The sequence below is a fragment of the Lathyrus oleraceus genome, chromosome 7 (assembly GCF_024323335.1).
Source record: "Lathyrus oleraceus cultivar Zhongwan6 chromosome 7, CAAS_Psat_ZW6_1.0, whole genome shotgun sequence".
Taxonomy (NCBI): Eukaryota; Viridiplantae; Streptophyta; class Magnoliopsida; order Fabales; family Fabaceae; genus Lathyrus; species Lathyrus oleraceus.
This window is the reverse complement of record NC_066585.1, coordinates 501,061,936-501,088,170: the sequence shown is the minus strand read 5'-3', so window position 1 is coordinate 501,088,170 and position 26,235 is coordinate 501,061,936. Positions and strand designations below refer to the sequence as shown.

The 26,235-nt window shown below is 36.9% G+C and overlaps 1 protein-coding gene across 1 annotated transcript; it reads right to left on the bottom strand.

Moving 5' to 3' along the window:
- Positions 1–792: 792 nt before the first annotated feature.
- LOC127104597 (transcription factor bHLH95) lies at positions 793–20,342 on the bottom strand. The gene is made up of 4 exons (XM_051041776.1): positions 20,052–20,342; positions 2,244–2,657; positions 1,197–1,685; positions 793–1,030 (listed from the first exon to the last, which is right to left on the bottom strand). The coding sequence occupies exons 1-4, from the start codon at positions 20,340–20,342 to the stop codon at positions 947–949; spliced, it is 1,278 nt and encodes a 425-aa protein (XP_050897733.1). The 3' UTR covers positions 793–946.
- Between the last annotated feature and the right edge of the window lie 5,893 nt (positions 20,343–26,235).

The window sequence follows — 26,235 nt, the reverse complement described above, 5'->3', positions numbered from 1 at the left end:
ATAACTTGATGGTCATGAATTTACCGCTACATTAACCATATTTGATGAATAGGTTAAAAAATCCTTGTGATTGATTTTGGGGATAATCACTGTTGAGTTACATGACAAGTGCAATTGTGAGTATGCCATTCTTATATTATGAGGAGCTAGAAGAGCTTTGTTGCTCTCATTGCGCATATAATTCATGAAAGTAGTATTAGTAGTATGAGAATTGTAGTAAAAATCTATAAAGTCGAGTGGACCCATAAATAGGGAACTCCATTAAGGTTTAGTATTCTCACTATGTTGTTGTTTTCATCTTAGCTGCAGGAGCTGGAGGATTGGCAGGAAGACCATAAGGTTGAAGGTTGGGATGCCTAATGGATAATGTTGTTTTATTTATTATTTGATTTAGTTATTGGACATCCATTGTATTATTTCTTATGTATTATGTACATTTAGTACTTTTGTGGATGTAATTTATATGATGATTATACTCACTACCAAAATTTAATGTTTTACTTAATACGATTCTAGATAGTATTATGTGGGATGTTCCATATTTCTTAAATTATTAATATATTTTGAGATTTTTACAAAAAACAAGGTCTTGAAATTTAATAATCAAAATCATGGCATGCATATAAATTTTTTATCATAATAGTATTGACACCCTTCAAATGATAGAAATGGATATGTTTCAATTAGTCGGTTATATACATAAATTTATTTACTTTAAATAAAATTTATGCAGTTTATATTGGAAAAAAAACATATTTAAGCTGGTTTAAACATTGTAGTTCTAGTCTCAAATAAAAAACACCATAATAATTCCATAAAAATAAAATATTATACATGTTTGATCTTACTACAATCATGCAAGCTTAACCATTTCTAATAATTTTCGAGAGGAGAAACTAAATTAAAGTTTATATGGAATGCAAAGACAAGTTCTATAGTCTAAACTTTAAGAGATCAACATCATAATTTCTTTAGCTGCTTGCTTGTAAGTTTCCTCCACTGAAATTGAATCCTGTAAACATTGTCTAGCCTGAAAAATAACATGATTTAACTAAGTTATTCATGCTAAATAACTTTTTTTAATAAGTTAATAAATTATTATAATTGTTAGGTACAACTATATTATAGTTTCGACAAGTCTAATATGATATCACATATAAACCATAGAGATGATAAAGATTTGGTTTAAAACTTACATGAGCTAGAATCATGTAGAAGTTTCCATTTCCATTGCATGTAATGTTGGCAACTACAATATCAATCCTATATTTTTCCAGCACAAAAGCAATCATTGTCAAAAGACCTAACATTTTAGTAGCACATATGCAGAATTGTGCTTCACCATCATAAATGTTTAAGACAACATTTTGATAAGACCATGTTCGAAAAGCTACTTGTTGTGGTGGAGGAGTAGATTGTACTAATGCTTTTGAATTATGATATGAAGTAGCAATTGCACTAGTAGGAAAGTTATTATTATAACTTGAGGATCCATGATCAACTATGATTGCTTCCCTTGATTCATAGGGATGCCATTGTGGTTTTTTGATCACAGATGATGACTCACTTCCTAATAAGGATACATATTTAAGTTTTTCTTTCTTCTTCTTTTCTAACATTTCAATAATTTTCTTTAGATTTTTAATTTTCTTCACCGCTGCATCCACAACTGTTGAATTATCAGCCTACAAAAAAATCATAAGAAGTAAAGCATTTTAATTAGTAAATAAATTATTATGACATAAAAGTCTTACTCTAATGGTTGTCCTCATATGTATATTATTTTCTTTTTATTGAGTTGATTTTTAGGACAAAGGCATCTAATATTCTAAAATTTCATTTACAGATAAGTAAATATGACTTATATTTGTTCAAGCCTAATTTTATTTCAAGTTCTTCTAGTAAAAATAAAAATCTCATTAAGCTCTTATATTGTGTGCTTACTACATCTTATTTAAGTAAGTACTATCATGCTAACATAATTAAAATAAAATTATATCTTTTTCAATAAAAAGATTATATTGATCTTTTATTAATTTTTACTTATGCGAACAAATATAAAAATTAAATTTGTAGGGAACCAGACAATCGCAGATTTAATGTGAAAAATTTAGAATTCATCATTTGGTAATTCTCCAAACTCTAATATTATACAACAACAATTAGATCTTTAAAATAGTAAAAATTCTATTTGATTATGCGATTATTACTCTTAAACTAATTGAAAAAGAAAATGAATTTACCTTTGAAGGTAGTTCAGGAAGCAAAGCATGAAGGCTAGAGAACATATTTCTCATTTTCTTTCTCCTTTCTCTCTCGGCCAAGATATGCATTTCATGATCTAAATCACGATATATTTCATCTTTACCTCCACCCTTTATATCATTCTCACTTCTAATCACAACCCCAACTCGATTTTGTTTTTTATTCACATGAACTTCTCCTTCATTAAGTCCTTCTTTATGGTTCAATGATTTCATATTTAACTTTTGTTCGCTATTCTCACCTAAATTTTCAAAATTTAAGAGATCACTCCATGATTGATTTTCCCACCTGAAACTAGCATAAACACCATCACCATGATCTACACTCATGGCTATGCGAAAGAAATAGAGTATAAGAAAGACAAAAGAAGTTTTAACAAAAAGATAAAATAACTAATATATTTATATAGAAATATATTAGAGTTTAGTAGAAGCTACTAAAAAAATAATATTAAAATATAATCTAAAAATGGCAAACTTAGTATAGAAGTATCTAAAATTTATCAAAATACAATGGTTGTTATTGAAAAATCTAGAAAATACGTAGAAACTAATCATAATAATATTTGTCATAAAAAATACAAATCAAAATTTAAGAACTGTGTAAAACAAACTCAACACGCGTTAGGATCCTACTATATAAAACTTACACTACATGCATGATTTGTGTTAAAGTGAGTTTATTGAAACTACTGCGTGTGGCCGCAGTTTCGAAAAACCTTATATGTATTTTTGGAAAAGTCATGTTAATTCACTTGGATTTGGACAAACCGACACATTAAAATGAATAATTTATGATTTTAATTTTAATTTTAATTATTAAAAAAATATATAATTATAAGTAATTATACCATTAACATTGTGATAGACGTTTTCTGTTAATCCTACCACTAATAGAAAGATCTAAAAGATCTAGCTATAAGTACATTTTCCAATACGAAGTTATTATCAAGATATTAAATTTAATATATTTGTGGGTACCATGAATTTATTTGGTAGTGTTGGTTAAATTAATTTAAAATTTTAATTAATTAATTAATATAAATATATGACATGGCATAAAATGATGGGATGATACATACTCAAGCAAACTTCAAAGTATCCGTGTTCACCTAAATTTATTTAATTTTAATCAATTTAAATAATAAATTTTACATTATGATTTATAAACATAATTTTTTACTTAAAAAAATAGTCATACATTATTTTTCATTCTATAATATAATTTGTTTATGTTTTCTTTCTAGTTCACATTAACTCTACCTTTAACCTCTTATCCTATAAAATTATTTCATAATACCTAATATATATATATATATATATAATCCTCTCTAAATATATCATTGAAATATTAACTGAAAGTGTGAGTTTTTTAAATTAGTCTATAATATGATTTACTTTTTTTATATTTTTACTAATGATTCTACATGTTGTTGGTTCTATGTGTTGGCATCAATTTTGGTAAAACTTAGTGTTATCACAAGATGTCACGCGTGTTGTTTAGACATGTGATATCAGCTTCCTACAGGTTGTTTAAATATGGTTATGTAGGAGTTACCCAAGATGTCAGACCCGATGTTAAGACATGTGCATACAGAACATTCAATCTGAATGTTATGTGTTTTATTGTTGCGCTTTTCATGCAAATCTTTGTGTGCTTATGTGGAGATTGCATGTGTTATTCAAGGAGTAATTCTATTTAAAACCAGAATGTTCTATTTTCCAAAAAGGAATGATTAGCTGTTGTTTCTTAGGAGATGCGCAATTAAAATAGAATTAGGGTTTCATGTTGCCCAGCCCCATTCAAAAAAACTTCTATTTAAAGGCCATGTAAAACCTGTTTTAGACACACAAGAAACGAACGATGAAGTGAGAGAGTTTTAGGGTTTTAGTCTTGTGTGAACTTGTGAATTGTGAGCCATTCATTCATCTCGGTGATGTATGAATTGGACTGAGTTTTGTGTTGTAATTTGTCCACTCTAAGCTTTGAAGTACGATTGTATTTGTTTACTTGATTGAAGCTTTTAAGTAAGATCAAGTATGTGTCCTTGAAGTGTGTCTTCTTTCTTTTTTGTATTTGTTCTAGTATCACTGTTGTGATTGAGGGAGAATGAGTAGGGTCTCATATCTAAGAGTTCTTAGATAGAAGTCACACGGATAGAGATTAGGTGAAAAGACTGTAACTTGAAGTTGTTTACTAAGAGTCTTTGAACTAATTATGTTTAGTGGATTTCCTTCCTAGCTTGGTATCCCCCAGACGTAGGTGAGTTTGCACCGAACTGGGTTAACAATTGCTTGTGTCGCTTATTCAATTGTTTCTCTGTTTTTATCCTGTTTATATTTCACTTGTTGTCAGATATTAGTGTCGTGACATTACCTTCGACATCTCATATCTGATAACAGAATTTCAATTGGTATCAGAGCAGGCATCCTGCTCTGGCTCTGGGTGAGATCCTGGGATGTTACTTTCTGGTACTATGGATAGAGACGGAGGATCTGTGCACAAACCACCAATTCTGGATGGATCTAACTATGACTACTTGAAACCCCAGATGGTAGCTTTCCTGAAATCGTTGGATAATAAGGCTTGGAAGGTTGTTCTAACAAGCTGGGAACATCCCTTCACTACAAAGAATGAAGAAGTTACAACTGATAAGAAGCCTGAGGAAGAATGGACCAATGAGGAGGATGAACTAGCTCTTGGAAACTCTAAAGCATTGAATGCTATATTCAATGGGGTGGAAAGTGATATGGAAATCACTAGGTCCTATCTTGATTGGGAGCTCAACTTCGCCAATCACAGTTTTCCTCGATCCATCAAAAGCCTTGACTACCACTCCACTCTGCCTCATGGGAGGCCCTTGATAAGAAAGTTTCGCCAGAGTGGATTTTGGCAACACATTTAGCGATGACCCTATGTCTACCAACACATTAGACAAGGCACCATCCTTGTAGTTCATGGAAATGTGTAGGGCCAAATTGTGGTCTTTTCCTTCCTCGGGAAGATCAGCATCGCAAAAGCTCAAATTGTTACAAGCAGTTATGTTTGCAACAATGCTATCAAACTGATCAATTGTGACATCGTGATCCACGTACGTCACGTCCAACACCCTCTGCAAAGCTTCACGGTGTGGCTCAGAATTCATCAGCAAAGATAGAACAGATATCTTTGACGGAGTTTGAAGCAGCTGATCAACGACATTATATTCGCTCCTCTTAATGAGCCTCAGCATCTCATCACAGTCCTCTTTCAGAATGCCATACCGGCCAACAGGGACAGGAGCTTTAACAACAACAGCAGGGTTAACACCCTTTACAACAAGTGCCGGATTCGGAGAAGAAGAAGTCCCCACAGGACCGGCAGAATTATCAACAGCATTTCTTCTTACGTCATCTTGGGGTTTCGGCGGCGCCGAGAAAACACGACCTCTTCTGGTCACACCACTGACGTTTGATATACTCACCACAGAGGTGGAGGGAAACGACACCTCCTTACCGTCTTCGAGCATAACCGCATTGTACCTGTAAGGAACAGCCTTATCTGAAGAGTATGGGACAGGGCCCGCTGGCTTGATTATAAGAGATGGAGAAACCTTCTTCTTGTTGCCGTCATACTTGATGAAAACAGGTTCTGGTATTCTGAATATAGGAGAAATTACATCAACTTCATCCTCGTTGCGATTCTAAAGCACCTCAATCATACCTTGATCCAGCATCTCTTGGATGTCCTTCCTGACTTGGCGACATCCTCTCTCATTGACAGTGCACACCTGGCACCTGACATGGTCATGCTCATAATGACTGTATCCACATAACAGTTTGTGCATCTCGACCAAAGATTGCCTGATATGACTCACATACAGGACTTTATATTTTCCAGGGTAACCCTGGACCATATTCACAGCAGCTTTCCCATGCTCGGGCAATGGGTTCTTCTTTACATTAGGACCTACGTCCTCGAAAAACAAAATCCCACTTCTAACAAGGTCTTGAACCTTGGTCTTCAGGGGATAGCAGTTCTCCACTTCATGTCCGGGAGCACCGAAATGATAAACACAATGAAGCTCAGGCTTGTACCACCACTGAGGGTTGGTCGGTACAGCAGGTGGGTCACGTGGAGTGATCAGCTTTCTATCTATCAGTGACGGATAGAGTTCAGCATAGGTCATTGGAATTGGATCAAAAGTGACCCTCTTCCTATCGTAGCTGGTGTTGGTATTGTTGTTGTTTCGAGGCTGGTAGGCCTGCTGTTGTGGACGATGTTGTTGTTGATATTGTTGATATTGTTGTTGTTGTTGATAATGTTGAGCTTCTCTGAAGGCATGTGCTATATGAGTCACCTGATGCTGGTTACTGGCAGGGCGGACAGTCTTCCTCTTCACAGAGGGTCTCCTCTTAATATGGGAAGACACAACATGTGCCTCTCCCTCCTTTTTCTTTGAAAAGCCCCCATATCGCTTTGCAGAAGAGCCTTCATCCCTGGTCAGACGTCCTTCCCGGACTCCTTCCTCTAGCCTCATTCCCATGTTCACCATTTCGGTGAAGTCCGAGGGAGCACTAGCTATCATCCTCTCGTAGTAGAAAGAGCTTAAAGTCTTTAAAAAGATCTTCGTCGTTTCTTTCTCTTCGAGTGGTGGAACAATCTGTGCGGCCAACTCACGCCACCTCTGGGCGTACTCCTTAAATGTCTCCTTCTCTTTCTGGGACATTGCCCTCAGTTGGTCCCTATCAGGAGCCATATCAACGTTGTATTTGTATTGCTTGACGAAAGCTTCGCCAAGATCATTGAAGGAGCAGATGTCTGCGCTGTCCAGACCCATGTACCATCTGAGTGTGGCACCAGACAGGTTGTCCTGGAAATAGTGGATAAGGAGTTGATCGTTCTCGGTCTGAGTCGACATCTTGCGTGCGTACATCACAAGATGGCTGAGAGGGAAAGTGTTCCCCTTATACTTTTCAAAGTCAGGCACTTTGAACTTGATAGGGATTTTAACGTTGGGCACGAGGCACAACTCAGCAGCAGATTTACCGAAGAGGTCTTTCCCTCTTAGAGTCTTTAGTTCCTTGCGCAACTCAAGGAATTGGTCATTCATAACATCCATTTTCTCATAAACATTTGGGCCCTCAGATGGCTCAGAATGATAAATGGTGTCTTCGACTCTCGGTAACGTGTGCACAACGGGAGGTGGCACAGCGAGGACCGGGCTAGATGTCGGCAGAGAAGCAAAGGTCAGAGCAAGACCCTCAGGCACAAAGTTTGCGGGCATCCCCCAGGGAAACCTGGCTGGCATAGCAGGAGCGAAATGAGCGGTGGCGACAGGCACAGTTGAGGAAGCGATCTCTGAGATGATCGTCCTCTGGGGAGGAGTTGCATGTGTTGGAGAAGACTGACTCTGAGCAGCCAGCACTGACTCCATCATGGCAGTCAGCCTAGCTACTTCCTCCTTCAATTCACGGTTCTCTTGTTCAAGATGATCCATCAGTTTTGGTAGATTTGCCCTAGTGTTATACCGGTGCGTCAGCTTGTCTTCAAAATAAATGAAGAACACAGAGTTAGACCACTGATCAGGAAGCTCTGAACAAAACCTGCTTATGCATATGATGCATGCAATGCTTGTGCACATGATTTTATTTTTTATTTGAGGAACTTTATAGAAATCTATTTGGAAATATTAATCTTTTAGACATATAATGGAATATTCATATCAATAATATTTGGAAGAATTTTTACACCAAAGAAGTACAGTCTTGGTAATCAAATATAATACAAGAGAGAAGGAAAATGAACATCCTATGGAACCCTAGAAATAATCGTCCAAAGCTCTCGAGATCGGAAGATAAGTTGCACGAAGCCTCTTCACCTCTCTCTCATAGGCTGCCTCCATATCTGCCTTCTCCTTGGCGAGTCGATCATACTTCCTCTTCCAAAACTTGGAAGACTGAGGAAGAAGAGAGGTCACCACATCATCGGGCTCATCAATAATATGATGCTCTAGAAATTCTATCAAGCCATCCTTATCTCTGAGTTGCTGAAGTAATTCCTCTCGCTCACGGACCCAAGCACGCGAACGGTCTTCATCTCTCAACTCCTCTACTCCTTGGTTAGGGAGGGTTGAAGGCCCAACCATAACCATAGGGGTAGGTCTTGGATAGTCATAGGGCATGCGGTACTCAGAAGCTCTCTTCCTCACCCAAGAGGTGTAGGGTTCCAAAGCAATGCAATTCTTCGAACCAAGCTCTTTCCTTCCTTTCCTATGAATCTTGCGCCAAGCGCAGACTATTCTGCCCTTCAAATTCTGGGGATCTTTACCCTCTTGAAAAAACACACCTTCCAACAAAATGTTGTTAGGTTTATCCTTTAAGGGGAACCCAAGCTGACGGCGAGCCAAAATAGGGTTGTAGTTAATTCCACCACATGTACCCAAAAGAGGCACATTGGAGGATTCACCACAAGAATCAATAATCTGGACACCATCCTACACACGGTTATACCAAAAGATATCATCATTAGTGAGAGACATAAGTCTCGTAGACCACCGTAGACATCCTTTGTTCTCCTTGAAGGCGAGCATCTATGGCAAGTGTGAAATAAACCACTTGTACAACAGAGGCAAACAGCACACAATGGTACCATCACCCTTTGCATTCCTCATATGCAAAGAGAAATAAGTGTCACCCAACAGAGTCGGAACGGGATTAAGAGTAGAGAAAATCCTAATAGCGTTCACATCCACAAAATTGTCGATGTTGGGGAATAACATTAACCCATAGATGAGAAGTACAAATATGGCTTCAAAGGCATCCTCACTCATGGCCTTCCCAAACAAGGTAGCTTGGGCAATGAGGAAATCAGATGGGAGACCTTGAATTCTACCTTTGATAGTCATATGAGCACCAATATCAGATACATTTATGTGCAACATATCAGCAATCTCTTGGGAAGAAGGAACTCTCTCCAAGCCACTGAACGGCAACTGATCCAAAATAGGTATACCCACAAGATAGGCATACTCCTCAAGCGTAGGCAAAAGCTGGAAATCCGGAAAAGTGAAGCAACGGTACAGAGAATCATAGAACTGCACTAGCACACTCATCAGACCTTCATCCACCTGAGTAGAAAGAGTAGATAGAAGCTTCCCATGGTGAGCTTTGAACTCCAAGGGATTTAATACATAGGATGTCAAACTCCTTATCTCTTTCAAGTCGGGTTGTCTGAAACTGTACTTCTTCGTATTCCTTCTTTGCTTATCCATGTCTGAAAATTTGCAAATAGACCTCTTAAGTTCCTTGAAAAGTTTCTCATTGTTGATGATATGGATGCAAATGAATGCATGAAGGCATGGATGCAACAATCACAGAAGGATCAAGCAAGTCACGCCACACAAAGGTCACCGGATGGATCAAGTCATCCTTAATATCAATCATCCATTTTGGTGGATTATGGCTTACACATTATCAACATCCAAGTTCCATTGATATTGAGGATATACGGGAACGGATCAACCGCGAATCAAGGGTTTGTTGTAAGTCATGAGCATGGGGTCTCGGTTAAGAACCACCCAAAGGGAGTGTACTATGGTTAAACCTGACAATCATGTTCTAAAAGAGGTCCCCATAGTCATCATCTCATCTTTCGGATATTATCGGATAAACGACTACTCGTTTTCCAAAAATATTCTCAAGAGAGACTCTTATGAGTGTAGTATTGCGTAACAATCGTATCAAATCTTACACTTGAACGACCTTCGTACTACGTCCTAAAATAGACCAAGATGGGCTAGGTAATCTAAGGTCCTTGGCTTCTAAGGTATATATTAGAAAGAGTAATGCCTAACCACGACTACTCGTATGACATTATTGATCCCAATAAGACCTCCACCAAGTGAATGGGCTTGCAAGTCAACTTGCTAAGGAATAACTCCACACAAGTCAACAATACTATGTCATTCTCCTATCATAAGTGCACTCGAGTTCGGATGTAGAACTCATCTCACAAGAGACCACCAAGCACACAAGTAATTGATATATATCAAGCAATTCATACATTACAAACAATACAGTCATCCCAAATTTGCATGAAAATATGTCACCAAATAAATATAAACATACAATACAATAAAAGGCAAAAAGTAGGCTAAACCCATTAGAAAGACAGTTCCCTAGCAGAGTTGCCACTTTTCTGTAGCGGGGTATTCGTTACCTTTAGATTTATTGACTAAATCAAAAGTAAGTATACAATTCGAGTCGCCACTGCACTTCTATTTATCCAAAGGAAAGTTTAGAAAGCGAACAAAAACCAAGAAGTTTTATCAAATCAAAAACTAATAAAAATGTCAGAGATCTGGGTAAGGGGGTTGGTTATGCAATGGGAAGGTTTTAAGCACCCAAAACATCCTTAGTACTCTAAGGGAGCCCTTTTTGCAAAGTTGTATGGTAGGTTGGTATTTGTGAAAATATTTGTGCAAACATGATTGGGGAGATGAGAAAAGAATATACAAATTATTTACAATTTCATTGTTTGAATGGATAAACCCATTGCCTACGTACCATCAGAAAGGTAGGATCAAAACCTCGTAGTTCGGGGTAAAAATCTCAAAATGATTGTTGAATTGATTTGATCAAAAGCCTTAAGATCTTTTGTTATCAAAGGGAGAAAACTCAACCTAAACCAACAATCCACCATGTGAGGAGAGCTTCAACATACTAGTGAGGGATCCACCCTATAATAAGTATGGAAGACTTATAGTCCAATCACTAAGAATAAGGTGAGGTTTACATCAACCACTATGATAACCCAAAGCTATGGCTAATGTTTATGAAAAGTTTTAACAAAGGTGGCCATTGGAACCACATAAAAAATCACTTGAAGTGAGTTATATTTACAAGTTAAAAGTATTCACACAAAAATGAAGTCAAAGTTGACTTAAGGTTCATTCAAAATAAGTGTTAATGAAAAGAGTTTGAAAAAAAATCAAAGGCATATGGCCTAGGTTTCTAGTTTTGAAAACAATGTCAATGTTTGCACAAAATGAGTTTGGCTTGGGTTAGAGTGGAGAGAAGAAGAGAAGGGCTAGTCCTAAATATGCAAAGATGAGGGAGAGATAAAACCCTTGGAGTTCCTTTCTTGAAATCATAAAGATGATTCAAGATGCTCCTTTCCTTTGGACTTAGCAAGCAACTAAAGCAATCAAAACAATTAAACATTCAAGCTCCTAGGATCTCCATTTTGGCTTGTCTTTCTCTTAACTTGGCTATTCATGACAATGGTCCCTCTTACTATCTCAAGTTTGGATTCCCTATCACACAAGAACAAAGAATCAAAAAGTTCACAATGCAATAAGAGGAATGGACAAAGAGTGAGTTTAGATTAGGGGTCCTTTCAAATTAACTTCAAGAATTAGCATTCTAAAGGCATGAGGCCTAGTTGCTCTTCAACAAGTTTAGCATTCTAAAGGCATGAGGCCTAGTTGCTCTTGAACTCCATTAAGCATAGGTAAGGTCCTAATTCTAAGTCCTTTCTCCTTTTTGCATTAGGTTCACACAAACAATCACAAAACAAGCACAAAACCCCAATATATTTATATACAATAATAAACTCAAATGAGCAAAAGGAAAATGGCATAAACATAAACATGAGCTCAAATGAGCAAAGGGAAAAGACAATATGAATAAATGAGCAAGAAATTAAATTGCATTAAGATAAATTGCCTGAATTAAATGCTTGAATTAAAAGTTAGTAATTAGTAGTTAGTGTTAGTGTGCCATAAGTCAATTTAGCGCTATGTTAAGCAATTGTAAGTGGACTAATGTAGTAGTCACACCTATCTAAGGTCGGTCAATAAAATTAAAGGCAAACAAACACAAGTTAGAGATCATGACTAGTAAGCCAAGCTCCTACAACTTGCCATGCCAAAAGAAAAGAGGGAAAGACCTTGTATGGATTTCAGGTTTTTTGCTTGACCAAGAAGCAACCTATCTTGGACGCAAAGCAACTCACTTGATCTTTGATCAAGTTGAGTTTGATTTGGATCAAAGAAGGTTAAGCCTCCCATATGTCAAGGCTAACCACAAATCATTAACTCATTGGTCAAAAGAAAAAGAAAAAGATGAAGATGAAATGAAATGAAATGAATAGCAAATGGGAATTCGAATGACATAATCAAAATACAATGGTCAAATGTGAATGGAATCAACATCAACCAATGGTAAACAAAAGTGAAATGAAGATTAGAAGTCAAGAAAGGTCAAACATATTTTTGGTATTTTTTGGAATTACAATAATACATAAAATAAAATGAATAAAGCATGGTCAAACTTCAAATTCAATTCAAATCAACTTGGATAAGTCCAATTGAATCATCATGAGTCTAACATGGTCAAACAATGTTTGACAAATTTTCTCAACATTTTTTGAAAACACAAACTATTTTAAAATCAATTAAAAGCATTAAAATATAACACAAATGAATTAAAATCTCAAATAAATCCTAAATCAATTAAGAAATTGATGAGAATATTTTCATAGACTTATCATGATCCAAATGTGTTAAGAAAATATTTTTGGAATTTTTGAATATCAAAAAGTAATTAAAATGAATTAAAAACTATTAAAAATAAAATAATTCACAAAAAATATTAAATGGAATCACAAAAATAATTAAAAATCATATTATGAAACTAGATTTTAAAAGAAAAACTTTGCAATTGGTCTCATATTTTTGTGATTCCAAATAAAAGAGTTATGAATTTTTGAAAATAAAAGGAATTAAAGAAAATAAAACAGAAATTAAAAAAATAGAAAAATCCAGAAGCGTCTGATCCATTTCATTAAATAACGTGGACATGATCAATGGATCAAAAGCACGCGCGCACCAAGTACATGAGTCAAGCGTGAAACATGATGGATTTAAAAAAGTCAAAACAATGCATGGCCATGATTAGAACGGAGAAGTAAGATCCAAAGGCCATAACTCATCCACGTGGGGACGGTGGTGGAAACCACCGTCTTCTCCGGTGAACCAACAGAAATCGGCCACCAGTTGCATATTTTGCAACCTCAACCAAACTACACGTGCCTTATACCAAATTAAAGCTGGGGTTATGTACATCACCTCTGTAACCTTGGATTGTCCTCAAGATCCCTATGGAAGGAGAATTCTGAGATGGAAAATCCAGTTGTTCAACCTGAAATGTACCAATTCATGAAATTAAAGCCACCATTGGCTTGCCTCTCACACGAGGACTTCAGAGAACCAAACAAACACAAGCAAAGCACAATATATGATGAGATTCGAATCAAAACAGTTGAGATGTAAACCTTTGAAGTGCAACTTTGATGAGCACGATCCAACAAAATTCTTGCTTGCAGTTTGCTCTTGAGATGGTGATGATGATATGCTTAGGAATTATAAACTGAAGATCAACCAGAAAATTCGAAATACAAGTTTGAATTTGAGAAAATGAAATCAAAATTCCTCTAGTGTGGTTGGGATTCAATTTCTGCAGAGCTTCAGGTTGATTCAAGGATGAGAAATGAATGAAGTGAGCATGCTATTTATAGATGGAATGCAAGCAAATAGAGTGCCAAAACCGTGTGCATGAAGCTTTGGGTCCTCCATGCATGGGCCTGTACAGGCGCATGTGAGGCCCAACAGAAATTGGAAATGAATGCTGAGCTCATTTGAAGCAAGTTTGGACGTGTAATTTGAAGGGTGATTGCTTGTGTATGAAGATTTCATGTGAAATGCATAAATGGTCACAAATGTTCCCCTCTTTGAAAGTCCCATTTCGAAAATCCAAAAATAGGCATGTGAGTAATGGTTGGAAAGGTCTTGACATAAGGAACAAAAGCTATGTTGGAAAAAAATCCATTTGGAGTTTGGAAATTTATGAAAACTGGTCATGAAGTTTGATGTACAAAACATGTCTTTGAAAATTTTGCCAAAAGTGACCAACTTCAAGCCCTTCTGTTTCAATAATGTAAGCCTCAAATGGAAACCCCTCCAACATTAAAGTTGTATATCTTTTCAAGATGATAAATTTAGACTTAAATTTTGCATCATTTGGATTTTTATTGAGAAAGTTATGGGCACTTAAAGTTGGACTTTTCAAGATTCAATGGCTTTGGTCCAAAATGGCCTATAATGTTTTGTATTATTACATGTGTTTCTTTTAGGATTATGAAATTTTGTCCAACATAACATTTGAATTAGACATCCTAAGCTTTCCAATGCAATTGGTCTCGCCTAAAAATCATAAAAAATTAAAGAGTTAAGTCCTTGGGAAGTTGACCCAAAATTAGGGTTTCAGTCAAAATGACCTATAATGTTTTGAAATGAATGATGACCTTACAAGTTTCAAATGGATTTTTGATGAACATGAAAGTTGTTCATATGGTTCTTAAGAACATTTTATCTTGGGGTCATCTTCATTTGACAAACACATCAAAAGTTAGGTCTCAGTGGATTTCAATTTAGTCAGATGACTTGACTGGTCAACTTCTCAAGTCCAAACTTCAAATCTTGTTGAATGAATGATTGAGGGGACTAACATAGGATCATATATTCATAAAATAATGAATGAAAGAACTTCCCTTTATTGGATTTACTCATAGGTTGAGGTTGCTTCATGAGCAAGGCACAGTCAATGCACAGTTGAATTAGGGTTTCTTTGGGAAACAATCCTCAAGCCCTATGGTTTATCTTGATCAAATTGACAAATTGAGATACTTGTGAGACATATATGATGATTTAGAGCTTTGGGAACCATTGTCATGCTTACTTTCATCTTCATCTAGCCACTTCATTGAGCATAGGGGCCTCCTGGTGTAGCACCTCAAATTTGCACCTCCCATTTGTATATATATTTCATGTTTAGGACACTAGCATTGCATTGTCATTGCATAGTCTATTGCATGTCATCAGTCAAGACTGGTCAGGAGATTCAACTGTGCAAGGCAACAAGAGCATTTTCCATGAAATCAAAGCCCTAGGGTGGTTCCATTGAGCTTACATGACCTAAGGATCATTTTGAAGTAGCTTGGCCAAGTGTTGAAGGCTCAGATTCATCAGTGCATGTGCAAGTCATCTGAGGCCCATAAAAGTCAACTGCAAAGTGAACTGTGGATTTGAAGGTGGGAAGTGGTTAGAGATGCTTCATTCATGTTCAAACAAGTCTCATTTGGCATTTCAAACATCAACATTGAAGAATTTGAAGTCAGGTCAAGACTTTCCCAAAATAGCAAGTGACCTATAATTTGAATTTTCCAAAAATGGAAAGGTTTTGGACCAACTTCAACTCAAGTTTACATCATCAAGAAAGCTTCAAATTAAATTTTGTCAAACATGAAAGTTGAAGATCTTTCTCTCCCATTTCCAAAAAGTCTAAGATCATGAATTTCTAATGTGTGGTTGAAGAGATATGATCCAATCATGGCAACGTGTGTTCAAAAATTCAAATGGGCATAACTTTTGAACCAAAGCTCCAATTTGAGTGGTTCTTTTTGCATTTTGTTCATCATGACTTGTAGTTTCCAAACATCTCATTACATGGCTTGAAATTCCCTTGCATGATCATGTGCTCACTCATGAAGATTTTTGAAGGAAATTTCATAAAATCATTTTGGATGATCATGAGCATAAAATACCAATTCAAAAGATTGCATGGGATATTTTTAAGTGTTTTTGGGCCTTGTATTGGTACTGTTCACGCATGCATGAAGTGCATGAGGTGAAAATACCATTTTGCACATACACCTCATAAGTTGTTAATCTCACTTAGCTTAGGCTTAAACAAGTTTTCAGCATCATTAGCAAGTCATATATATTGTTAATCCCAACTGTTTTCATCATTAACATCCATTTTAGATCTGAATCTTGAAAATCATCCAAATTTCTCTCTCAAAAATATTTTGCAAATCTTCACACAAGAGCCATTTATATTGATTGATTCATGATGAGGAAGCATTTTTGAGTGGAATTGGACGTGGAATTAGAGCAATTTGTGCCATATTAAGCCATACTCGAAGCTTGAAGGTTCCATGGATTTTGCAAATTGAGCTGGATTCGTGTATGCTGGAGCATCCAATTCATCATCAATTACTTCAACAAGCATTGTAGAGAAGATTTGAGGCATTGTTGAGTTTTGTAGAGCACGATTCCAGTTGCTGCTCTTCAAGAGGTTGATTTTCGATCTCATTTATTTTGCAATTCATCATGATAATTGTGTAGATCTTTCATTGGTGATCATGCTGCTATAAAATTTGAGTGAAATGGTGCATTGTACACGAAGTTATGCATGATTCAAGTTTTGATGTCACTTCTTATTTTTCTCGATTCTCCTTAATTATGATGATTCATGCTTAGTTTGTGTTTGATCTTTAATCTCCATGAGAAATGCAACATGATGATGTGCTTATTTGGAATTTCTGGAGAAAATTTTCTGGAAATCGTATGAACACCATGCACTGTTCATCTTCTTCGTGAGGAAGAAGATGAAGATCATCTTAGGCAACGGTTTTCATGTTCAGCAACGCTTTTCCTGGTTCTTGTCACGCTGGCTTAGGGTTTCAATATTACTGGTCCATGTGTTTGCGTTGTTGGCTTGTTCATTGGTTCATGTTTGCTTGATCCGTGCCACTCAGCAGTTGACTGCTGAATCAGCAGGCCAGCGCATAAGTGAAACGGTGCGTTTCATCTTACGGCGCGCCACTTTTCAAACTCGCTCAGGGATCGATTCCCAGCGAATGTACTTATTTCAAATGCTTCCTCATTTTCTTGTTTCCCTCCACATTTCACATGCTATGTCCATTTCCATTTTAATTTTTTTTCATCAACTTAGAAAAATCACAATAAATAGAAAAATGCATCAATTTGATCCCAATTTTTTGCACCTTGATCCTTGTTCTATCTAGTTTTTTATCATGATGATTTCCAAAATTGTGCTTGGCTGGAAAATAATTTGTTCTAGGATGATTGGATGCATATGCATGTGTGATGTTGCCTTGTTCTTTCCATCATAAAATGCTCAAAAATAATCCAATGGCTTTGAAATTTGGTGTGTAGTTTCTTAACATGTTGATTGACATTTTGGCTTTGGTTTGACATTTTTCCCATGATCCAATTCTGTTTTGTGCTTGTGCTAACTTGGTGTGACAATTTGTGTCACACATTTGGTTGCTTGACTTGTACAATGTGATTGCCATGCCAAATGATGTCTAATGCTTCTGATTTTTTGTATGTTGATCATGTTAGATGTCTTGAATGTGCATGAGTTTTTCCAGATTTATTTGAATCATTTCTGTTTTGATTTGAATTTTTCATTCATAATGATCACATATGAACTTTGAAATTGCCTTTGACTTCACTTGATTATGAAATTCATTTGGTTAATGATTTTGATGTGAGCCTTTTTAGGATATGTCAATATGTGTTTGAAGTTGCTTCATGTCAAGTTTGAAGTTCTGTTTTGACTTTTTGATCCTCTTTTGACCCTAGGCTTTATCCTAGTGGTATGGACTTATCATTTGAGTTGTGATTTCAGGTTCAGATGCACATTGCCATGATTGGAGTGGCTCATTCATTTGAGCTTGATTATTGGTTGTTGTTGGCTAACCTTTGTGTGTTTTGTAGGCTTTGAGGACAATTCATTTGTGTTTGCCTTATGCCTTGCACCATTGTTGCCTGATTGGATTTGTCTGTCTGTGTGATATTAACTGTTGATTATTTGTCTGTACAGTTGAACTGATTGGTTTAGATTTTTTTACAGGTACCTAAGTTGCTTTAAGTTCATTTGAACTTTGCTTTGCTAGCTTGTGGTTTGCTTACCACTGAGGTATAATTCTTCTGACTTCATGAAGTCTGGAAGACCTGTCCTGTTATGTGGGCAGGCACCTGTCTGAAGCCCTCCTTAAGAGGCAATGTTTGTGAATGTTTAATTTTGTGCCAAGCAGGTAAAGACCTTTTAGAGGCAATTGGCAGATAAAAGGGATGTGCAACCCATCCCCTGCTATTCAGTTGTGTCATTCACTTTGCTCACACACCAGGTGTTGATGCATTGTGAATAAGAACCCAAGATCTTGTTGTGTCAGTCATTTGTGGAGAAGAGTTCCTACATTCTGAACTCCCACACTTTCTATTTGAGTCAAGCTCTCCCAGGCCATGGATAAGAGTTGTGAGGTCTTACCCTCACTTCCCATTTCATCTGCTTCACCCTAACTCTCAATGTTAGGGTTAAGAGTTAACCACACCCTATTCCAGTTGGCTTGTCTGTCAAAGTTGACATGACCCCTTGACTAAAGCCTAGCCTTGTGTGAGCCAATTGTTTGCATATAGTGTGTGCTATTTGTGCTTGTGTTTGCTATTGTGTTGTTTAGGCTAGCTTGCTTCCTGTGCAAGTTAGGATAGAAACCTCAACATAGGGATCGTATGCATGACAACTTCTAGGCTCGAGTCGTAGTCTCCCTAGTATTTTGTGTCTCCCTTTGTCTCTGGTTAGGATAGAAGTTCTTTCCCTGTGTAGGGGAACTACGTCGCCCTGATCCTCATACCAGATGAGGTACGTAGGCAGGAGATGAGCTGATCTCTCCGGGCGCCCTTTTTCTTTTTCACCCCCTTTGTGTGTGTCTTACTTGCTTGTTGGAGTCTGACGTAAGTCCAGCGATTGGCAGTTGGTTTCCTGTGTGTGTTTATTGGTTCGGAGTCTGATGTAAGTCCAGCGATTGGCATTCGGTTTCCATGTTTACCTGTTTGTGTGGAGTCTGACGTAAGTCCAGCGATTGGCAGTCGGTTTCCTGTTTCCTCTTTGTGTTTTGTTTGGCGTGCGTTAGCCGAGCTACGAGTGCAATGATTCTTCCTCTGGTTAGAGAAGATACGTATGCATAGGATGCGACATCCTAGAGAGCACGTTTCCCCTGTCCCGAACTACGTCGACTCTGATGTCTGTGTTTGACAGACTACGTAGGCCCAGGATGCAATGTCCTGCCGAGTCCCGTTTCTTTTGTCTTTCTGTGCTTCTTTCTAGCCTTGTGCAGTGTTTGAGCAGTTTTTAGCAACCTTCTTTCTATTCCTTTCTGAGCATGGATCCCGTCGAGTACGACGGATGCGTAGGGGTGCTAATACCTTCCCTTCGCATAACCGACTCCCGATCCCATCTTTCTCTGGTCGCGAGACCATGTCTTTTCCAGGTTTACTTCGAGCGTTTCCTTTCCCTCCTTTGGGATAAATAACGCATGGTGGCGGCTCTGTTGTTTCGTTTTCCCGTCGGTTTTTCGCGTAATGCGACACTTGGGAGCAAGGGCACACATGATTGCTAGAGCTTCAAAACAAAATAAGTTAGTGACATATTTTTGTGCTTTTGGTTAGCAAACAAAATAAGAAAAGCAATAATATACAATTCAAGCATGCTTGGTGGTCTCAAACCAACTCACACAAGTCTCACCCCTAGGGTAAGGAGCCAAGATGTTATGATCCTTGAGGCAAATGCAATGAGAAAATGATATTATGCCATGAGGGATCTTAGGGTCAAAATTAGGGTCTTACACCATGGAAAAAGTAAGAAAGAGTTCAGAGGCGAAGGATCTTCCAGAGCTCAGAAGAAGAAGATTGCTATCTTTCAGGACAAAGATGAGGTGCCTCTAAGTGAGCACTAGAAGGCCATGATTCTGAAGGATACGTCTGGGGTCGTTCAGTCTTCAAGAGCTTCTGGTAAGTTTCCTACTACTGGAACTTCTTTAGGTTTTGTTTCAATGTCGTCTAGAATCTTACCAATTACACCTCCATCTTAATATACCATTTCTGAACCAATTCCAATACCACCACCAGAAATAAATCCACAAATATCAACACCTGTCATAGAGATTCCACCACCAAAATCTACTCCAACTTTAGCAACACCTATCACAGAAACTCCTCTAGTTTTTTCTCCTATTTTGGAATAACAATCGATACCACCACCATTATCTCCTCCACGGTTATAAACTACGCCCATCTCACCCCCACCAACTATTTCTGCTCCCCAACCAAATAATCCAAATGTTACACACCTAGAACATCTCATGCTAGAAGTGTTTCTGACGGACATGTTTCCGAAGGCACTCCTGAAGGAATATTTGACTTTGGACCAACAATTACCTCACTAGAATCATCCCCCATTATTCAACCCTCACATCCCCTTGTTTTTGGTCCTGACTATGACGAGTCCAGAACCAACCTCACCATTAAATATCCAAAAATACCAACACAATCCTCTCATGACCTTGGTAAGGTTCTAACGGATTTTGATTATGAATCTAAGAGGCATTTGGAGAAAGCAATGATTGTCAATCATTCTTCTACAAACCCTGCTACAAGTGATTCAGCTTGGGAAACCTATAGAAGCTAGATGAACTCTGAGATTTCCAAGATGAAGGATCTTGGGTACACTCTGGATGAAAGCAAATTTTGTTCTGGGTTAGTGCCCTTAATTGAATTATGGAAGCTTAGGAATTCCCAATTATGCCTCCTTGCACCTGAAATCAAGGAGTCCTCTCCATAAGCCATGGAAGAAGAAGAAGAATCTTCGGTAACAGAAATTGCTCAACATATTGAATCTACTGCTCCAAAACCTTCTTTTCCTGAACCTCAAGACTCTGCTATAGAAGAAGCTCCAAACCAGATAGTCGTCTTAGAAGCTTCTGCTTCTCAGCCTATTCCAGTTTCTCTTTTGAGAATAATTGACCAGATTCAGGTTGATAATGAAAGGGTCAACGAGCGTCTAGGTAAGCAAGATCTTATGTTTCAGTTGATTATGTCATGACTTTCTCCTCCTCCCTAGAACCCCTAGATTTTACTTTAACTTTTTCCAATTTTTCCTTTCTTTCTTTTCGTTGTACTCTCCACTGCCTGTTGGCATTTTTAATCAATGAAATTTGTTTTGCTTCTCTTTATTTATTTTTCTTTTTTATCTTTTTGATTGATGACAAAGGGGGAGGAAACATAACATTCTAAAGGGGAAGAATTAAGTGTTTATTTTGATATCTAATTTACTAAGTAAAAGACCCAAACATTTCTTTAATGTTTCTGTTAACAAATACTTCGAGAAAAGTTTGTTAGTGTTTTTTGCAGGGTTAATTCTCAAGAATCGGAATAGTTTGAATATGCTACTTCTGAAAATCATGCTTTTGTTAACTCTCAAGAATTAGAATGGTTCTGAAGGTACTACTTCTAAAAATTAAGGTTCTGAAAACCTTATCCTTCAAGGAAAATAAGTTTCTGAAGAAAGTTCTTCTAAAGAAAAGATTATGAAGTAAAGCCTATCAAAAGGATGATGTTATCAACCAGTGCTCTAGACAACATCAACTAACTTCTGAAGATAAACTAGATTCTAACTAAATATTCACTTTGGTACTTCAAAAGGTAAATCAGGAAAGTGTTCTTTCATTCTGAGTTTACCTTTATAGGACTATATATCTCAGGGGGGGCTTTGTGCTTCTGTAAGATGTATTCTTCTGTGATTACCCTGTATAAAATAGTTTATCAAAATACATGTTTTTGTCATCATTAAAAAGGGGAAGATTGTTAGAACAAGATTTGGTTCTGCATCTATACCTTGAGTTTTGATGATAACAATGTTGTATTTGTGTGAGAATAATTTTGGTACCCTAATGGTTTATTATTGTGTAGCTTTAACAACCAGTTCTGGTTCTGATCATATGATGTGAAACATCATCAATTTCTGAACTTTGCGTTCCAAATCCGCTTCTGTGCTACAATTAGAAGTTCTGAAAGACGTTAATATTGTTGTTGCAATGCTCTTTTTGCTTCTGTGTTATTTCACCCATCAGAAGCTTCTGAGGAGACTCTATATCGTTGCTGCAATGTTCTCACAGTTCTTGCTTCTGAACGTGACTCTGATCACCAAACTTCTGAAGAATGGCAAGCTCCTGAAGTTGTGTTATGTAGCTGAAGATTTTGAATATCTCAAGATAGGCGATTGAAGTTATCAAGGATCTGACTGAGGATTCTGAAGACTCTGAAGATTCTGAAGATACTCAAGAACTCAAGTTAGACTACTGACATTGTCAAGGTTTTAACCCAAGGTTCTGAAGTTTCTTAATCTAGCTCTCTACTTCTTCACTTCATACTTCAATCATCTTTTATCAGAAGCCAATGAATCTGAAGATAAGATCAAATAGGAACGTGATCAGATAGTACATAGTACAAATTGAACAACTTTTCCACTACCTGATTTCGTGGGCAAGGACTATACTATTCACCACACATGTCACTAAATTTGTGGGTGAAAGGATAGTACGTGGTATCATTCCTTTCTCATCCAACAGTAGACAGCCGCTCAAGGAGCTTTCCCCATTTTTCCCTCCAACATTCACATGCTTGTCTATATAAGCATGCATTGGAGACTTGAAGAAAATGATGATCTGCACAAGTATTTTGAAAAGCTATCATTATTTGTATACAGTGTTCTTCAAGTTTTTATTATTCATTTGTGTAAAATCTACTTGTGTAGAAGCATCTTGTAACACACTAAATATTCTTCAAACTGTTTGTTTGAATCCTTAAGGAGGTTATCCTTGAGAAGACAAAGAAAGTTGCTCTTTGTGAGTCCTTGAGGAGACTAAGGTTTAGTTGGATCCTTGAGAAGACAAAGAAGGTTATTATTTGTGTTTATTGTAATCTGTTGATTATAGTGGATTAAGTCCTTGTGTATAAGGCAAATCACCTTGGCGGGTGTACTGGACTAGCTTTGAGTTTCAAACGAACCATGATAAAAATCTATGTGTTTTTATCTCTTCATTGTTAAACTTGTTAGTGGTGTTTTTGTTTTGGAAAAAGCTTTTGCTTGTAAAACCCAATTCAACCCCCCCCCCCCCTTTCTTGTGTTTTTCACACCTTCAGAAACCTCGGACATCTCCAAGGATTACTCTGGTAAGTATATTACTAAAAGTGAGTCTGACGATGAGGGCTTAACTAAGGAAAAGATAGTTGAATCTGATAGATCTGTGATCATCAAATGGGAAGAAGCCTATAGAGAAATTGAGAACTTGGAGAAAATTGTGAGGGAGCTTCATCAAGAAAATGAAAATCTTTCTACTACAGTTACTAGTCAAATAGAATTATGGAAGATGACGAGAAGTTATCAAAGTTCGTAAGGATATTGAATAGAGTTCGAGACATGTCAGATAGAATTATGGAAGATGAGGAGAAGTCAAGAACTGGTGTTGAATTGCTAAAAGATATACAAGTGGAAGAGAAGAAGCCAAGAAACTCTATAGCCATAAGATTTGACTACAGTCATGTGAACAAAAAGGATCACATGTTTCAACATTGATCTCGACATGTGCAACACCATCGTAAGGGCTACAAGAAATATGATAGAAGATGCCATCATTATGGAAAATATGGGCACATAAGGCCAAATTGTTACAGACTATATGGTTTTCCACAACACCATAGGCAGACAAGGTTCAAAAGAAAGGAAGATAAAGTTTAAGTGAAGAAGGTGTGGAACACAAAGTGGAAGTCACAAGTCTTATAACTAATACTTCTCTTAGAGTATCCTCTTGAGATGATTGATATTTTAATAGTGGATGTTCCAGACACGTGACAGGGGAAATGTCGTATCTTGAAGAGCTACAACTTTACTCTAATAGTTATGTCACCTTTGGTGATGGTTCAAAAGGAAGAATCAATGGAATAGGAAAACTAGTATATTTTGGTCTACCTAGCCTTGATAATGTGTTGATAATGGAAGGTTTGACTGTCAACTTGATCCGTATAAGTCATCTATGTGATCAAGGCCTCAAGGTTAGCTTCAAAAAAATCAGAATGCAGGGGTGGCAAAACAGGGTTGGGTTAGGATTTTGTGCCTGCCTACCTGCCCCTCTTTAAACCCGCCCCTCCTTAAGCCCTTCAAAAAAATGGGTGGGTTGGTCCACCAGCCTAGTTATCAAGCACTTAAAATATTCATTTTGGTTGGTTGAAGGTTAATTCTTGTCGATGGTTCTATTTTATACATTTACTTATGAATATATGTGATATTTTTTAAAGTAAAATTTGTTTAAAAAATGCTTTATAGAAAATTATTCTAAAAAATACGTGAAAAATCTAATTGAAATGTAAAATAAGTCTGTTAATATATTAAAACAATGAAAAATAAATAAATAGGTGGGCAAGCTCGTCGCCCACCAACCTGTCACCTTGGCGGTGCGGGCTAGATTTTTAAGCCCAATTTCACTTGGTGGACTTGCCTGCCCCGCCTACTTTTAGCGAGCTTAAGGCATAGCAGGGGAGGGGAGGGCGGCCTATTTTGCCACCCCTATTAGAATGTGTCATTTCTGGCCAAGATCAAGGAGTGGTTATGAAAGGCTCAAGCTCCAAGGATAATTGTTATCCATGGATATCTCTGAACAAATAGGATCCCTCAATTTGTCTCATGAGTAAAGTTGATGAGACCAAGCTTTGGAACCAAAAACTTGATCGCCTTAATCTCAAGAGCATGAAGAAGATTATTTTAGAAGATGTTGTGAAGGGATTGCCTAAACTCAAGGTTGAATAAGGTAAAGTGTGTGGAGAATGCTAAATAGGCAAGCAGACTAAGACGCCACACGAGAAGCTTCAGCATCTTGCCACCATAATAGTTCTTGAACTATTGCATATGGACTTAATGGGGCATATGTAAGTAGAAATCCTAGGTGGTAAAAGGTATGTCTTTGAATGTGTGGTTGAATTATCAAGATATACTTAGGTCAGATTCATTAGAGAAAATTCTGACATGTTTGAGGTATTAAAAGAGTTATGTAAACTCCTTCAAGAAGAGAAAGGGAATGGAATTGTTAAAATCAGAAGTGACCATGGTACTGAGTTTGAGAATTCAAAATTATATGAATTTTGTGCTTTAGAAGGTATTAACCATGAGTTCTCTTCCCTAATCACACCTCATCAAAATGGGGTGGTAAAAAGGAAGAACACAACCCTGCAAGAGTCATCCAGGGTTATGCTATATACCAAGAAACATCCATATTATTTCTGGTCTAAATTTATGAACATAACTTTCCACATTCATAATAGAGTGACTATCAGATCCAGAACCAAAGAAACCTTGTATGAGTTATGGAAAGGGAGAAGGCCAAATGTCATGTATTTATATGTCTTTTGAAGTAAGTGTTACATTCTGGAAGATAAAGAGCAAAGAAGAAAAATGGATCACAAGAGTGAGGAAGGTATATTCCTTTGTTACTCCACAAACAGCAGAGCGTACAGAGTATATAAAAAGGGCTCCAAGGTTATGATGGAATCCATTAATATGGTTATTGATGACACTCCTAAAGATAAGTAAGAAGAAGAAGAAGAAGATGAAGTTCCTCCTTAACAAACTGATGTCCATACCGATGTCTCTTCAAAGGAGTCTTACATTGTGCCTGAGATCACTAATTATGATGATCTTCAAACCAACAAGGGACCATCAATCAGAGTTCAGAAAGATCATCCCATGGAAAACATTAAAGGAAATCTGAATGAAGGAATGGTTACAAGATCCAGAAAAAGAATTACCAACTCATGCTTTATCTTCTAAATTGAGCCTAAAAACATTAAGGAAGCATTGACTGATGAATTGTGGATCAACTCCATGCAAGAAAAAATGTGCCAATTTGAAAGAAATAATGTTTGGGAGCTAGTTCTTAGACCTAAATATGTGAATATCATTGGTACCAAGTGGATTTATAAGAACAAATCTGATGAAAGTGGTAGTGTGGCAATAAATAAGGCAATGTTAGTTGCTCAAGGGTGTACTCAAATAGAAGGAGTGGACTTTGATGAAACATTTGCACCAGTAGCCAATCCATAATCCATAAGACTTTTACTTAGAATCTCTTGTATGTTGAAGTTCGGACTGTTTCAAATGGATGTTAAAAGTGCCTTCTTAAACATGTATCTTCATGAAGAGGTATATGTGGACAGCCTAAGGGGTTCACTGA

Excerpts from the sequence above, each read along its gene's own strand:
- LOC127104597 (XM_051041776.1), bottom strand. The coding sequence starts at position 20,342 with ATGTCCGTCAGAAACACTTCTAGCATGAGATGTTCTAGGTGTGTAACA. Across the intron at positions 2,658-20,051 it reads TTGGAATTGGTTCAGAAATG|TTATTTTATCTTTTTGTTAA; the intron begins GTATATTAAGAT and ends TAAATATATTAG. Across the intron at positions 1,031-1,196 it reads TCTACATGATTCTAGCTCAT|GCTAGACAATGTTTACAGGA; the intron begins GTAAGTTTTAAA and ends GTTATTTTTCAG.